General features: G+C 37.6%; 1 protein-coding gene across 3 annotated transcripts in view; it reads right to left on the bottom strand.

Moving 5' to 3' along the window:
* Positions 1 to 16210, bottom strand: part of LOC128528342 (protein mono-ADP-ribosyltransferase PARP6) — a 28244-nt gene that overhangs the window by 8137 nt on the left and 3897 nt on the right. For 2 of the 3 annotated variants that reach the window (XR_008360930.1, XM_053501154.1), the window contains exons 3-15: positions 15669 to 15746; positions 14000 to 14094; positions 12496 to 12556; positions 12292 to 12382; positions 10676 to 10742; positions 10021 to 10170; positions 9279 to 9429; positions 6522 to 6653; positions 5228 to 5323; positions 5006 to 5098; positions 2367 to 2492; positions 2161 to 2226; positions 107 to 174 (exon numbers count right to left, since the gene is read on the bottom strand). Coding sequence is in view for 2 of the 3 variants with exons in the window: in XM_053501154.1 (XP_053357129.1) it covers positions 107 to 174; positions 2161 to 2226; positions 2367 to 2492; positions 5006 to 5098; positions 5228 to 5323; positions 6522 to 6653; positions 9279 to 9429; positions 10021 to 10170; positions 10676 to 10742; positions 12292 to 12382; positions 12496 to 12556; positions 14000 to 14094; positions 15669 to 15746 (1274 nt within the window). In the remaining variant the exon portion in view is untranslated. The remainder of the gene's footprint in view (positions 1 to 106; positions 175 to 2160; positions 2227 to 2366; positions 2493 to 5005; positions 5099 to 5227; positions 5324 to 6521; positions 6654 to 9278; positions 9430 to 10020; positions 10171 to 10675; positions 10743 to 12291; positions 12383 to 12495; positions 12557 to 13999; positions 14095 to 15668; positions 15747 to 16210) is intronic. The other variant, XM_053501155.1, reaches the window with a different exon arrangement.

The following is a 16210-nucleotide window of genomic DNA, read 5'->3' as shown; positions in this document are numbered from 1 at the left end:
TGCAGAAGACACAAGGAAACAGTCACAAAAAATACAAGAGAAGGACTATTGGCTGTATATATATAATTGCACAAACTGCATATGAAAATGTATCTATGTCACTGACCACTGTAATAAAGGATGAGCCAGCGGGTCGAGTTTATCCATTTGTTTCTTTATCTCAAGATAGGATCCCTGTTAAAATAAACAGAGCCACAATTATACACATAGCCACAAAATGGTTATGGCTGATGCTTTTCTTCCCTAATTTACAAAATCACTACATCATTCCTTGTACATATACAGTACACCAAAGACATAATAACTTTGTCCTCTTTTACTAAACTACCTCATCTCTTTTTATAAAAATATTCATTATCCCCATGCATTATAGCAGACGCACACTAACGACAGACTCATTAATTGCACATAGTACAGTAGAGTCCAAAGATACACTCACTAACAGTACAGTAAGAGTCATATGACATAGGGCAGTATCACTATAGATACCCTCAATCATCCCTCTGAGTACAGTTACACTAAAGATACACTTACTCTTACCTAAGAGAGAAGTTACACCAAGGACACACTCACTGCCTTATAATGGATGAATGAGTTTGTCTTCACACTCACTCATACCTCAAAGGGCAGTAACACCAAGAATACAGTTACTCATCCTTCATAGAGAAATAACCTGAAGGACACACTCACTCATCCCTATTAATTCCATAACCCTCAAGGACACACTTACTCAACCCTCATAGAGCAGTTATCCATGGACACACTCACTTATCCCTCATAGAGCAGTTACTCCAAGGACATGCTGATTTATCCCTCAGAGGACAGTAACACCAAGGATACACTCACTTAAACTTGATAGGGCAGTAGCACCAAGAATACACTCACGTAACCTTCATAGGGCAGTAGCACCAAGAATACACTCACTCAAAATTCATAGGGCAGTAGCACAAAGGATACACTCACGTAACCTTCATAAGGCAGTAACACCAAAAACACACACTCACTAAACCCTCATAGGGCAGTAACACCAAGAATACACTCACTCAAACGTCATAGGGCAGTAACACAAAGGATACACTCACTCAAACGTCATAGGGCAGTAACACCAAGGACACATTCACTCATCCTCCACAGAAAAGTAACTCCTGGGACACACTGATTCACCCCTCATAGGACAATAACACTAAAGACAAACTCAAGTATCCCTCATAGGGCAGTTACTTCAAGAACACACCTTTAATAAGAAGTAACACCAAGGACCGCAGACTCATTCCTCACAGGGCAGTAACACCAAGGACACATTCACACATACCTCACATGGCAGTAACAACGAGGACACACTAACTCATCCGTCATAAAGTAGCACCACCAGGGATAAACTCACTCATCGCTCATATGGCAGTTGCTCCAATGACAAACACACTCATCCTTCATAGAGAAGTAACACCAACTTCTCCAAGGACATACTCACTCATGCGTCATTATTGTCCCTATTATTATCCCTCTGACTTGTTTTTTCTCTCTTCTTAGAGACTCTGTAGTAGGTTTTCTCAGTTGAATATGAAAAAAAGATACCGCTTATTATCAACGCGGGAATGAATGGCGCATTGTCCAAGTGCAAGTTGATCTTGGAGCTAAACTATTTGCTTTGGGTGAAAGCGCCATCTAGCGATCATTGTGTGTCAGCAGCAGCTTCCCATTCAAAACAATAGGCGGTCAAATGACCGCTGAACCGCGTTTTTAGTAGGTGACACTGGCCCGGCGCTTCTAGTGTTAAACACACCACGCTCATCCTTCATAGTGCAGTAGAACCAAGCTCATCACTCAAAATGCAGTAACATCAGTACATTCCTATAGATGCTCTCACTCTCAGTTCCATATGTACTCCCTCTTATAGTAAGGTTACACCAAATAAACACTCACAATTACTACAGTCATTGGCTCACAATCAAGTTAAAGCAAAACCATGGGTCCATTATAGGACAGTTAAAGCAAAATGCTGATTCATTTGCGATAAATTAAATGCAAAAGGACAGGCTCAGAGTAAAGATACAGAGTAAAATTGTAGACTGGTTCATTTATAAAAACAGATGACCCATGAATAACAGTGCTTTATTACTGGAACCTGGTGTTAGTATTCACATCAATACAAACTCATACCTGGGTCATTTCTCGTATGGACATAACACTGTCTAGTGCCTTCTGCAGTCTTTCATAATTTTTCTTCTGTGGCCCAAGGTCCATGGACAAACATATATCATAGACACAGAAAGAGTAATTAATGGTAAAGACTGACTAAACAATAGAATCTATAAAAATAATTTGCATAAAATAATCCAATTGCATAAGAGAAGATGGACAGTCACCTTGGGGTTAAAGGCAAGTGTTTTAGGGTCATTGGGGTCGACTACAGAGGGATATGGCTCAAAGATGATGCTCTTCCTAGGAGACTCTAAAGCAGCTCTACACATGGCAACTAGAAGATCCACAACCTACACAAAAAAAATACATACATACATACAGTACATACATACATACATACATACATACATACATACATACATACATACATACATACATAGATTTGTTAAATGTAATTATTACAACAATACTGGCTAAAATAAGTCTTTCATAGAGTTAGCTCAAAAGTACAGGAAAATTTTTAAGTCTAATTATGATTGAGGTGTTTTGTCAGGTCTGTGCCTATTTATGAACAGCAAAATCAGTATTTACGTTATGCATAAAATAATTTTCATTTTGATAAAAATGTAATTGTTAAAGTAAAAGAAAAAAATAAAAGGACATGTGTGACGTGACTACTAACAACGTGAACAATAAGCCTTATGTGCAGTTTCAAAAGGCACACAGTTGGTGAATTTATCATTTCTACAAAATATGAGAAAATCACAATATGCAGAAGTCTATAGATCAGTCAACTTGTGCATGATCAGGGAACAATTCACAACACTGTTGCCAGGTGTGTCATACGAAACAGTCCAGTTCTTTACTCACACATGATTTAAACATGATAATCCCTGTTTTTTTGTCCCAGGAGCAGAGCATCCCCCAGGATGAGTATTGCATCAAAGTCTGGCAAAAACTCAATGTCAATGACAATGTGCCATGGATGACCACGGTTCATGTTGAGGATCATTACCGGTGACAAAACTTGGGTGTATGGGTATGACGCTGAGACGAGGCAACAATCTTTACAGTGGAAGAGCCAATCATCTCCACGGCTGGGAAAGGAGATGCAGGTCCGCAGCTCAACCAAGTCTCATCAGCTTTTCGACATTCATCGACATTGTGCATCAAGAATTCGTCCCCAGGGCCCAGACCGTCAATAGTGAGTTTTACCGTCAGGTTTTAAGCGTCTGAGGGAGGACGTATGGCCAAAGTGATCGGATCTGTGGAACGTGAATCTTGAAACTTTTTGATACCCCCTTTTAACATATACACAGTTTCCACATATTATCATTTGTCTCGTCATTGAGTTGTTTGTTACCTGATCATACACTACAGGGAATTTTATAATCTTCGCTTCTTTTTCACAGCAGATATGACAGATGGACAGAGTCATAGCTGCCAGTCAAACGTTTTGAGTGCCTGTTAAATGCCATGTCACGATCACCTTATGAAACGCTTACTCACTTTTGGCATTCTCCAACTTCAGAATGAGTCGTCCTGCCCACACACACACATGTGCATCAGCAGAGCTGAATCAGCAATGACTGTAAGGCCTTCTGTGTGTTTATTGCAGGGTTGTGCTATGGAGCTTCTAGTGCGCTCCTGAGCTCTGAGTATTATTGTTGTTGTTGTTTTGGAACATTTCTCAGAACTTGGATTTAGAGGAACCATTGACCAGTCGGTTAACCATTCCTTTTCTATCTGTGTGCGCAAGTGTTAAACAACAACATATGAACAATATCACTGGAAATTATGTATGATGCCTTAAAGTGAAAAATCCGAATGATTGCCTTAATGGATTCTCTAGTGCAATGATAGGGTTTGTGTGTCTGTGTGTGGTCTGATGTTTCTTCAGTTCTTGACATATACAGTACTGTAGGTCCCATCTGCAATTACTCCCCTGCAAGGTGGGTACAGAAATCCTGTACTTGAGTAAAAGTAGAAGCCTTCCATTTACTGTACATGTGTACTTGAATAACAGTACAGTTGTTTTCACCTTCAGGTCTCAAAAGTACAGCACATGCATTACAGTACAGTAGTACTAGCTCGCAAAACTCTCTCTTTTAAATGCGAATGTGCTGTTTGCATTGCTGTTTGCAACCAGATCTGCTTCTGATCTCATACAGCAGTTGTGTTATAAGGCGAATCTCAAAGGAAAGGCAAATCACGTATGCATAATAGTCAGCAGGTGCTGGCATCACTCACTCTGTCATCATTTATATGGGGTTGCGGGAGGCCTGGGGCCTATCCCAGGATACTTAATGGCACAAAGCGAGGTACACCCTGGACATGGTGCCAATCCATCGCAGAACACACACAGACACACACACACTTAAACGCTATGGGCAATTTGGGAAGGCCAATTAGCCTAATCTGCATGTTTTTGGACTATAAGAGGAAACTGGAATACACAGAGGAAACCCACCACGCATGGTGAGGATATCCAAACTCCATGCAGACAGACCCGAGGCAGGAATCAAACCTGTACCCTGGAGGTGCAAGGCGACAGTGCTAACCACTGTACTTTAGAGTATCTTCTAATAGAAATGCTCAAGTAGAGTACAGATACGTGAAATATGTACTTACAGTATGAACAGTAACAAAGTACATATACTCCGTTACCTTCTACCTTTGGTAATGCAGATGGTTGGTTCATCCATTGAGTGTGTGTAGTTTTTACAGCTGCCTTGTGATGCTAATCCACTAACACGGTTAGCAAGTGCAGCAAAGTATGAAAGGTCGATAACCCTGTATGTGTGCACATGTGATTGCAAGTATATTTAATGCTTATACTGTATATTTATATGTGTGTGTGTACCTCAGCTCCTGTAGCCACCTCTTCAGCTGCACCTGACATCACTCCCAAAGTGTAAAAAGAGAACACACAAAGCTCTCTGGTGCAGACTGCAGGCTGAAAGAAAGATTACCACATTACATAAGAGAGAATAAATGCATCCCTTCTTCATTATACACTAAACCCCCTCACAGCAGTGGGTGTAATGTGGCTATAATGCCTGTGTGTCAAGTGACTGGGGGGTACCTTGAGCATGGAGCCGTTTTGAAAGACGTGCTGCTCATCACACACAACACAGTACTCGTTCAGTGTCGGGATCCGCTGCTCAGAATACTTCATAATCTGAAAGAGGACAAGAGAGACAAAAGAAAAAGGGTATTAAAACAACAATGGTTAATTCAGAAGCTTGCAAATCAATTATGTTAATCTAATGATACATCGCAGAGTTTTGAAATTTGTTACAGTCTTAAAGAAGTGGTCTGTTTTAAAAAGTCTCTGATAGTATAGTTGAATCTGCAAGATACCTCTATTTTCAGTAGAAATCATATGTAAAGAAAAGTAAATGTAGGTTTTTTTTGTGTTTGTATTTGCTTGCTTGCTTTCTTGATTGATTAATTGATTGATTGAATGATTAATTAAATGATTGGTTGATTCGTTGGTTGGTAAGTTGATTGGTTGATTAGTTGATAGGTTAATTGGTTGACTGGTTGGATGGTTGATTGATTGATTGATTGATTGATTGATTGATTGATTGATTAATTGATTGATAAACTGATGATTACTTTAAAGAAATATTATGTAGGAAGTGTCCCTCACCTCTCCTCCCCAAAGATATCTGATGTAGCTCATAATATTTTGCTTGATTTTAATTCCAAAAAATATGTATGTGATAAACACTTGTATTATTTTTGTACCTAACATTCTTTTCTAGTTTGAAGTGTTTTGTTTTGTTATATCACGCTTTGAAGAAATTGAATATTATGAAAACAATCTAAATCAGTTGTTTGTCTGTCTGTTCATTAAAATAATCTCTGACATTTATTCTGCCAAAAATAGCTAATGAAAACATGCTGATGAAAATTAGTTTCTTTCTTCTAATTAATAAATAATAGGTTTTTAATTGCTTCGAATAAATGATTACATTTTGGCTTTTATTCTGTTTAGAAAGGTCTTACATCCAGTGGTATTCCTATTTTTCTGTCCTCTTATGTTTTATACATTTTTACTGACTGCCTTTATTTTATCAAGCAGGATTGCTAAATTTCACATCACAAACACACAGATGAGTAAACTGTGAGATATCCATGATAATGTCACACATCACTGATGATTCTGACACATTTATAACAAATCATCAACGCTGCCGCATGAATCATGCATATGTGTGGATGAAAAAGTGCAGTATTGTTAAGTTTGCAGTTAATAAACACAATAGCATGAATCAAATCCATTCCGTGTTTGTTGGAAGATGAAGTTAGTCTGCTTATGTGTGAAGATTTGTATTGATTTCCTGCTGTTAAAGCTTAAATCGAGTGGATACCTGCACTAAGAAACCGTACTCCAGTGTGGGGATGTTCTTGCAGTGGCCGCCCGCCTGGGATGAGAAAAACAATTCAATCAGCTGCCGCGTGGTAATCTGCGCCGGGGCCCTGCCCACCGGGACTGCCACAGTCTGATGGGTCAATGGAGACAAAGCATTATGGGAAAGGGTGCCAGCCAGCCATGTTAGGCAGAGGCAGACGAGGGGGGAGACAAGCTTGAGAAGAGAAGCCTGGATGGCTTTAAACGCCTTTTTTCATCAGCTGTCAAAATGGTTTCATCATAACTGAATTTCAGCTGTAAAGAAGTGTTTGAGTGGAAAGCTTGCAGGTATAAAAAAGTAAAAAAGTTTTAAACAAAAAGAAAATATCCTTTATTATATATAAAAGACTACAGTGGTCCATAAGTGCAAAACAGATTAATAATTAAAAAAAATACAGCAAAAATTAAAAATAAATAAATAAATAAAACAAAATTATTACAGCAAATTCAAAAAGCACCACAAAAAAAATTGATGTAAACAAGACCATCAAAGCAAATCCAAAAAAACAAAGCATTCATTGCAGCTAGGTCAAAAAAGTAAAAATCATGAATGCAAAACCAAAAGCACAACCGTATTATCATAGCATTTTACATTTTTTGTATGGTTTTAGATTTATCGTTGCATTTTGCATTCATGGACCACATTATTAATAAACATTCTCCATACTGTATGTATTCATTAGCACAGTAATATCCATCAAACTGCGAGCCATTCAAAATTTTAGAGTAATTTAGAGATTACAATTAAAGCTGAATTCAGAGATATGATTCATCTGTAAACAATATGCAGTGTTAACATTCAGAAATACTTTAAGAATTTTAGGCATCCTTAGGCTAGGACAAGGACTTGAAAGCAAGCTTCAAAGCAAGCCCTTTTTTTTTTTAAGGAGACTAACAGACCATCTCAGGGATGGTGAAATCAATTTTAAGTCAGCACCACAATCAAACATGCCGTTTATTGTGTGAGGAAACATGGTATTGCCTAAACACCAGCAGGTCGTGCATAACTACAGCGCCAAAAAAAAAAAAAATACACCAAGATTTAATTTGACTGCCTTAGCCAAGCTAGTTTTGATTAGGGCACACAATGTGGAGGCCGATTTTCACGTGTGATTCATGCTCCCAGAACCACTTGTTCACTATTGCATTGTAGAATGTGCTCATGCTTTGAGGCAAGAAAAACTGGTCATTCAGTACATTCAGATCATTCAATACATTCAAAACCTGGTCATTCAGTACATTCAAGGTCAACAGCTGACCTTATTTTATTGCCATATAACATTGCATCTTGAGTCTAGACCCGACCAACCCGAGATCATACCATTGCCCGCACAGGCTTTACACAAAGTAAAGTGGTCACTGTTCATGATGGGTGCATCGCATCATGCACATCCCTTCCTACCCTCACACACCTATTGCTCTGGAATAGGTTTATGACCACCTGACCTTTTTCCAACTGACCCTTCTGAAAGAGTGACATTTTGGCCATGCTGTGGCCATGTTTCAAAGGCAAATTGTACTTTTTCATATCTACAAATCCAGGAGCACATCTTCTGACCTAGCTGAAGAGATGGTGCCATTTTCCCTTTTTAACGTTTTTTTTTTTTTTAGCTATGATTTCAGCTACAGTGCAAATCCACATGGCAGATTCCCTTAATACAAGACTAGTGTCATATACAGTCACCATATACAGTAGTACACTAAAGTTAATACATGGTTTTTCATGGACTCAGTCAGAGGTGCAGTTGGGTTGAACCATCTATAATGAGTACTATGGTAACTCTCTGAGCACTCGAAAGAAAAGTATGTCAGGTACATCTGGTTTTATGTAATAACATAACGTTTTCACCCATTACTAGATTCAGGTAGATAGATCATGCCTTCAATTATTTTATTTTAAAAATCTAATGTTTGTACTACTGTGATTTTTTTTAATCCCTATATTTTTCATTCTTGCTTAAATCAATTCCTGTATATGCAATTGGTATCACTGGTCAATTTACACAGTATGGCCAAAAGGATATGAAAACTTGACCACACTCCCAAAACTTATCCCAAACTATTGCCACAAAGTTGGAACCACAAAATTGTTTAGAATTGGAAAAGACGTCCAAGCCTGTCCCAGCATAACAATGCCATTGTGCACAAATTAAACTCCATAAATACACGGCTTGTCAAGGTTTGACTGGAAGAACTGGAGCGTCTTGTGCAAAGCCCTGACCTCAACACCACTGGCACGATCTGGAAAGCTGACTGTACCCTAGACCTCTTCACTAATCATCAGGGCCTGACCTCTTGTTACTGAAGGAACATAAATCCCAACATCTACACTTAAAAAAAAATAAAGAAAAGCCTTCCCAGAAGAATGGAGGTTATCATAACAAGAAAGTTAGAATACATCTGAAATATGATGTTTTCAAGGCATATATGGGTGTGATTGTATTTTCTAGGCAGTTGTTGGTTATAATGCATAATAAAACCAGTGCATAAGCGAAAAACATACTTGAAATAGTCATTATAGTTAACAATGTATTAGTGATGTCATTGTAATGGACATAGATTTTGTCCTTCCAATCAGAATAACTAACATTACATAATTCAAACGTTCAATAAATAAGTCTCAACTCTCAATCGTAATCATTAAGTATTTTTAAAAAAAGTATATAAATGGTGTAGTGTGACGTGTGAGTGTGTTAGGAAAGGCCTGGAGTCTGACCTGACTGTTGGGAGGATAACTGAACAGCTCCCCCTTCGGGTTCTTCATGGTACAGGAGATCGAACGGTTCATAAGACGGGTCATTCTCAGCTCAGGCACGTTCAGTTTACCCTTCAGCGACGAGTCCTGGATCAGCGGGAAACTGGGAGATCTGGAGCCGAAACAGAGTCATTAGGAATGATGAACAATCAGTTATCACAGTTCCGTGTGTCCTCAGAGAACAGGTTAAATAGAGCTTTCAAAATCCACAGATTTTTAATGTGGTGACGGTTGTCATGATAATTAAAATCATTCCTCTCAGAGCTCCATATGAGCTATAAAAAGTGCCTGTAATGTATCGTTTTTTTGTTTTTTTTTTCTGAGCATTACTGATTCTGAAGGTTGTGTGAGCTAGGGAAGGACTCAGAGATCTACTAAATCTCAGAACTGATGCTGGTAATGATCATGGTATCTCCTATGAGAGGGACTTAATCTGCTTAAATCTGAATTTTAAAAACACATTAAATAACTAAATTAGGAATTAAAATGACATTTTCAGTTTCTCCTCTTGATTTTTAGCATCAAAAGACTTTTTTTCTAAAGTCAGATGAACATTGGCAATGTTGGCCATTTCATTTCCAAAACAGTAATTAGTTCTGGCATTGTCTTCTTAAAAGAATCACATGTAACTCTATAAAATACTCGACAAATACAGTAAAAATGACAATGTAGGGAAAAAAGTCAGTTTAAAAAGCTGTCATACTTTGGGATGGGGGAGAAGATGCTGAGGCCTGCGCGGAACTTCTTTATGGTCCCTCCAGCCTTGAACCAGCTGTGCCTCTTCTCCTGCTGAACTTTCAGGAACTCATTACTTAGGTGTTTCCATTGCTGAGAGATAAAGGTGCTGAGGATCCTGAAGTAAAAGATGCACTTGTGTTGTAACAATAATGAAAACAATATATATTTTTTCAGCAGTGAACATAACCACACAATCTTGCTATTTTGAATTAACGTAATTGTTTTTAATGTTGGAGTTCTTAGAAAAGTTAGAGCTGATAAAACATTTTCCACCACATACTGTACTAACTTGTTTCTCAGTATTTACACACTATTAGGACAATGCCTTAATAAAATGTGTTGTTTTTCAATTTATAAAAATTGTAATGCTTGACTAAAATGTTGTTTTTAGAAAAGAATCAGTTTTGTGGCAGTAAGAATAAATCTGCTTTGCCTCAGGCCTGTTGTTAATTATTTTCAAATTGTTTTCTTACGTATTTGTGTTATTTTTTATGAAATGTACAGTATAGGCATGTAGTTTGAACAGGGAGAAATATAGTATGTCTCTGACAGATCCTAAGAAATGACTACGTTAGGGGGTCATTATGTCAGCATTTCATTTAAAGAAAAGAAAATCTTACTTCTTCAGCTGAAGTCCAAGGCTGAATCCATCTTTATTCAAGGGTTGAAAGACATCGACTGAGGGTTCTGTAAAGGATATAGTAATAAACACTATAACACTAAAAACAAAAAGCTTGTATTTGAACATACAGTACATACAATAGTTCTACAGTAGTTGTCAGTTCATTATCTTATATTTATACTAACAGTTGGTTATAAGGTCATACATAATTTCATGGATTTACACCAATCATTGGTATATCTAAGCAAATGTATGCCTTAGGGACAGAAAAATATATCAAAATTATATATTGTGTAATGATATAATATATATAACTTGATACAAAAATACCATGAAATATTTCATTTTATCTCACAATAAGTAATGTGGTCTCATTACGTCGTCATTTTAGCATATTCCCTATTTTGTCGGCAGAGGGCGCCAATCGCATTTTTACACAATTTCCTCGCCTATTCCATACTTTGTCGGCAGAGGGCGCGAATCGTCTTATTTTAATTATTATTTCCTCGCCTTTTTCGTGTTTTGTCGGCAGAGGGCGCAATTTATTTTTTAAAACAATTTCCTCGCCTATTCTATACTTTGTCGGCAGATGGGCACACTCGCCGCCTTTTTTTTAACAACTTGTTTGCTATCCCATACTTTGTCGGCAGAGGACAAAATGGCCTTTTTAAATGCAATTTTTACGACTATTTCACATTTTGTCGGCAGAGGGCGGAATCGCCTTTTTGTTTTGTTTTTTAATAAAAGTTCCTCGCCTATTCCATACGTTGCCCGCAGAGGGCACTATCGACTTTTTTATACTGTGTAACTAAGGCGCCTTCTGCTGACGCATGGCAGTATTGCAGTCTTTGTGGTTTTGTTTTTAATTACAGGCACACATTCCTCTAACTTATTTTAAATTACCCATATTATTTTATTATTATTATTATTATTATTATTATTATTAAAAACAGTCATCGTTTTGAGAAAAATTATTAGCAATTTGGTGCATATATGGTTGTTTATTTATTATTGTTTTTTACATAATCAAACCATTGCAAGAAAAGGGAAGAGGAAAAATGAATAAAGTGCAAGTGTTCTGCAGTCATATATTGTTGTCATTGAACTTTAAAATGCATTGTGTTTGTATTGAATTGAATCGTTTATCAAATCGTATCGAGACAAAAGCATATCGTCCCATCCCGAGTAGGCAAAAGAGGGCGGATAGCACTTTCCTTTCCTGATAGCTGTGGTGTAATGTGGTATAGTTAGCTCATGAATGGTAAATTTTGTAGAAAATGTAATAAATGAGACTTGTTTGGCTGAAAAAAAGAAAATTTGATAGGGTTTCCCAGACCACCACCTAGTGTTTCAACTCTAATGTCCATAAATGTGTCCACAATGTTCAGCTACTCGATTTACTTCCTGCATTTCTTTCAAATATTAAACCACATTTTGTTGTCATTGTTTTAAAAGAAGAAACGAGATGTTCCGTACTAACAACAGAGGACACTTTGCTGCAAGATCCTCAACTCTCAACCTCAATCTGTTGGGCATCTTGTACAATTCACACACAAAGCAATTTCATGCTGCTCTAAAGGAAATAAACCAGCAGCTGTGTCTACAGGCGCTTACCGGGTCCATCCAAGTACTGCGAGAGGGAGAAGCGGAGGCGAAGGATGATGGGCTCTGTTCGAATAACCTTCCATGCTGTTGCAACTTCCTCCTAGAAAACCACATGCATAACAGAAAAACAATGATGTATGACAATGAAAATGAGTGATTTTACTTATTTTAGACTCATAACTCATTTTAGAAGTGTACAGATGAATTACGTACATCCAGGAAGCTGATGTTGATATGAAGGTCAATATCCACATCATCGATCGTGCCATATTCTCTACGTGATGTAGGAACAAAAAACAATCATGGGATAGAAAATCATTTAAATTATTAGATTAGTATCGAACAAGGAATAAGACAGTATTTCGAAATTATGGGATTTACAAATTCGGTCTACACTACATAATGAAATTCAAATGTCTTGTTTAATAATAATAATAATAATAATAATAATAATAATAATAATAATAATAATAATAATTCTGTTAGTCACTTTTTTAATTTGTCATTTAAAATTTTTTTGTTTTTATTTTAGTCATTTTTGTTATAATGAGACACTGTTTTCTTGTAATAATGGAATTATTTCCTTTTAACAACAATATGTTTCCATTTCTTGTTATAACAAGAACATTTCTTTAAAATAAAAGTTCTTCATCATAAAAAGCTTATCTTGGAATAACAGAACACTTTCTTTATGGTAATAAAATGTTTTGTAGTAATAAATACATCTTCTCTAATTATAATAAGATGCATTTTTATTAAATCACACTAGTTCTTTTCACAACAGTATGTTTTCTTATAATAACAAGACCCTTTTCTCATAATAACAAGATGCTTTTCTTGGAATAATGAGAAGATAATGGGGAGGTTTTTCTTGCATAGCAATGCTTCTTTCCATATTAGTAAATCCACGCATATATTTATACTGAGCACTTTATTACGAACACTATCCTAATATTGGCTAGGGCCTTCCTTTCCCCTTAAAACTGCCTCATTTTCTAAGGTCAGGATTTTACACATCTTCTGCCTGAGATACTGGCCCACTGACATGATTTTCAGGTGCATATTCATTCTACCACATCCCAAAGGTGTTCTATTGGATTAAGATCCAGTGACTGAGAAGGCAGCTGATCGTTGCTGTCTGATTCATGAAAACAGTCTGACTTGTGACTTGGTGCATCATGCTAGATATAGCCGTTGGAAGATTGGGGTTAGAAGACAGATTAGAGGGAATTCACTGATATTAGCACGCCAAAATGAGCTAAAAAAAAAAAATGCCATTCCCCACAGCATTACACCACCTCCACCAGCTTGTACTGCTACCCCAAGGCAGGGCGGGTCCATGAATTAATTCTACTGACAAATTCTTATCCTACCATCCTTCAGCTACCTGCTCTTGGCTGACAGAGGTGGAACCTGATGTGGTGGTCTTCTGTTGTAGCCCTTCTTCCTTTTCTGCTCACCACAATTGCACAAAGTGGTTATATTAGTTACTTCTACCAGCTCGAACCAGTCTGCCCATGCATGAGTAGGTGAACTTGTGTTCCGTAAAATGTGTTTATATATAGCTCTTAATTAATAATTAGTAACCGTCAGTACAATATAATTGGCTGTGAATTTTTTAATCAAATAAAAAAAAACACCACCACTACAGTATATTTATCATTTTTTAAGTTGCCACTGTGCGGCTCAAGATGTGACTCGTCCTGCCATACGGTACCTGACTGATATGGCACTGTCCGTGTAAATGTCTTTCACAGCCTCGATGTCAGCGTCCAGTTGAGGATGGCGATACAGATCAGCCGCACAGCTCCCCTGGGTGATGGGAACAAACATATTCATTATAATGCTGGGAACCTAAGTCTCTATTCATACATATCTCTATGTGCTCTAAAACTCTCACAACTCTGAGTTCTCTGAATATAGTTAAGTTGAAGGTTCTTCAAATAATGTATTCTGTCCTTGTACCATGATTATCCATTATGTCTATTTACTTTATATATGTACTGAAAGCCTACACACAAAAATTGTAATCTTTATGCTCGCTACTGTAGCATATTCAAGCCTTTTTGAAGAGTCTCACTAATGAGTGTTTTTTAAGGACACACAGCTGTACACAGCTCTAAGTTCTTATCACATTTTGTACTTACGGAAATACAATATGAGTACCTGCACTATTAAACACCAATAAAATGCACCTTCACCAAGAGTTTAACTGATCGCCAATCATATTTTTTTTTCCAACCACATTTATTCTACAAAGTGGATGGTTTTGCAATATTTTTCAGGGTTTGTTGAAGAGTTCGTAATGCAGTTCCAGTCATTTAAAATCTCCTTGGCTGTTTTCCTTGCTTAATGCACCCCAGATTTTTCTTTTTTTTTGGTCAGACAGTGTATATTCCACATGAATCCTCACTACAAATAGGTCTTTCAGAGATGTAATAAACCAAAAATGTACAACATATGGTGCTTCTTGTAATTTGGACTCACAAGTCTGTTAAAAAGCACAAGTGCACTTAATATACTTTCACATTCACTTAATACATTGAGTATAAGTAATCATACCTAACTGCCATCTCTCCTTCTCTTCTCCTCTCTCCTCTTCTCTCTTTTCTCCTTTCTATCTTTCCCTCTCCTTGTCTCTTTGTCGAGCTATACATATCACTCCTAAGCTGCCAGTGATCGAGACCCACTCTGCCCTCTGGACCTGTCTGACTCGTCCTGGTGTCCCACTTCTGGTTGGAGATCTCGTTGCATAGATGCCCCGTGTGGTCTGCCTGGGATGCATGTGGTGACTGGGGACGGTTCCACTTTTCCACGAAGACGGTCCTGTCCTCGGCTGATGCAGAGAGCTGTTCTCTGAGGACTTCAGGGCAATAGTTCAGGACTGAAGTTTCCTACAGTCGACCTGAGCCTACGATAACGAACTGGACTCCATTTTAACTTTTATACTCCTGTTATACTGAAGTCTCACACAGTATGATGCAGATCAATCCCTGCTATCTGTATCACCCAAATGAGGATGGGTTCCCGGTTGAGTCTGGTTCCTCTCAAGGTTTCTTTCTACTGCCATCTCAGGGAGTTTTTCCTTGCCACTGTTGCAGACGTCCTCAGCTTGCTCATCAGGGACAATCTTAACATTTTGATTCATACACATTCACTTTTCATAATATTATGTTATTTTGACCCATCTACTGTATAATTATAACTTTTCCTAATTTCATACTTCCTGCCAGTATATTGACTGGATCATATTAGAAAACCTTATAAACACAGATACAACACAGCATGTTACGCTACCTCACAATATTTAATCAGGCTATACTGTAAATATTATATGTAATGATTTTCTCTTTTGCTTGCTTTAATTGATGTTAATTGGTGTTTACCTGAATTCCATAGAGGAATTGTTCAGGCTCATTCTCTCCATCTGATTCCTCATCCGTCCAACACTGGCCTTTGATGTCCTGCATAAAAAATGTTGTTGTTTTCAGGACACAATTGTAACGTCTTAGTAACTTAACCTACATTAGAAATGTATTTCAATGCGTAAATGTGCCAAAAGGAAAAACAACAAACTATACATCAACAGCCTTAATAAATTTATTTTGAAGCGCACCATTTTGTAGCACGCCATTGCATGCTGTAGCATTACATTTATCCTTCACTGGAACTAAGATGCGTCCTGCACAGACCCCTGACCTCAACCCTACTAAACCCTTTAGGATAAACTGGAGCCATCCAGGTCTGATCAGCTGATAAAACAGACTAAACTCACTAAAGCTTCAGTGGCTCTGGGACCACAAATTCCCAAAGCCACAGTCCAAAATTTAGAAGCCCTTCCAGCAGAGTAAAGGTTGTTGTGAGGGGTGTTCAAGTCAAACTGGGACTTTTAATTAGAGAACAATAGAAAAGACCTTTATCCTATATA

The sequence above is a fragment of the Clarias gariepinus genome, chromosome 7, assembly GCF_024256425.1.
Source record: "Clarias gariepinus isolate MV-2021 ecotype Netherlands chromosome 7, CGAR_prim_01v2, whole genome shotgun sequence".
Taxonomy (NCBI): Eukaryota; Metazoa; Chordata; class Actinopteri; order Siluriformes; family Clariidae; genus Clarias; species Clarias gariepinus.
The sequence above is the reverse complement of the archived record's forward strand: the minus strand, read 5'-3'. Positions and strand labels throughout refer to the sequence as shown.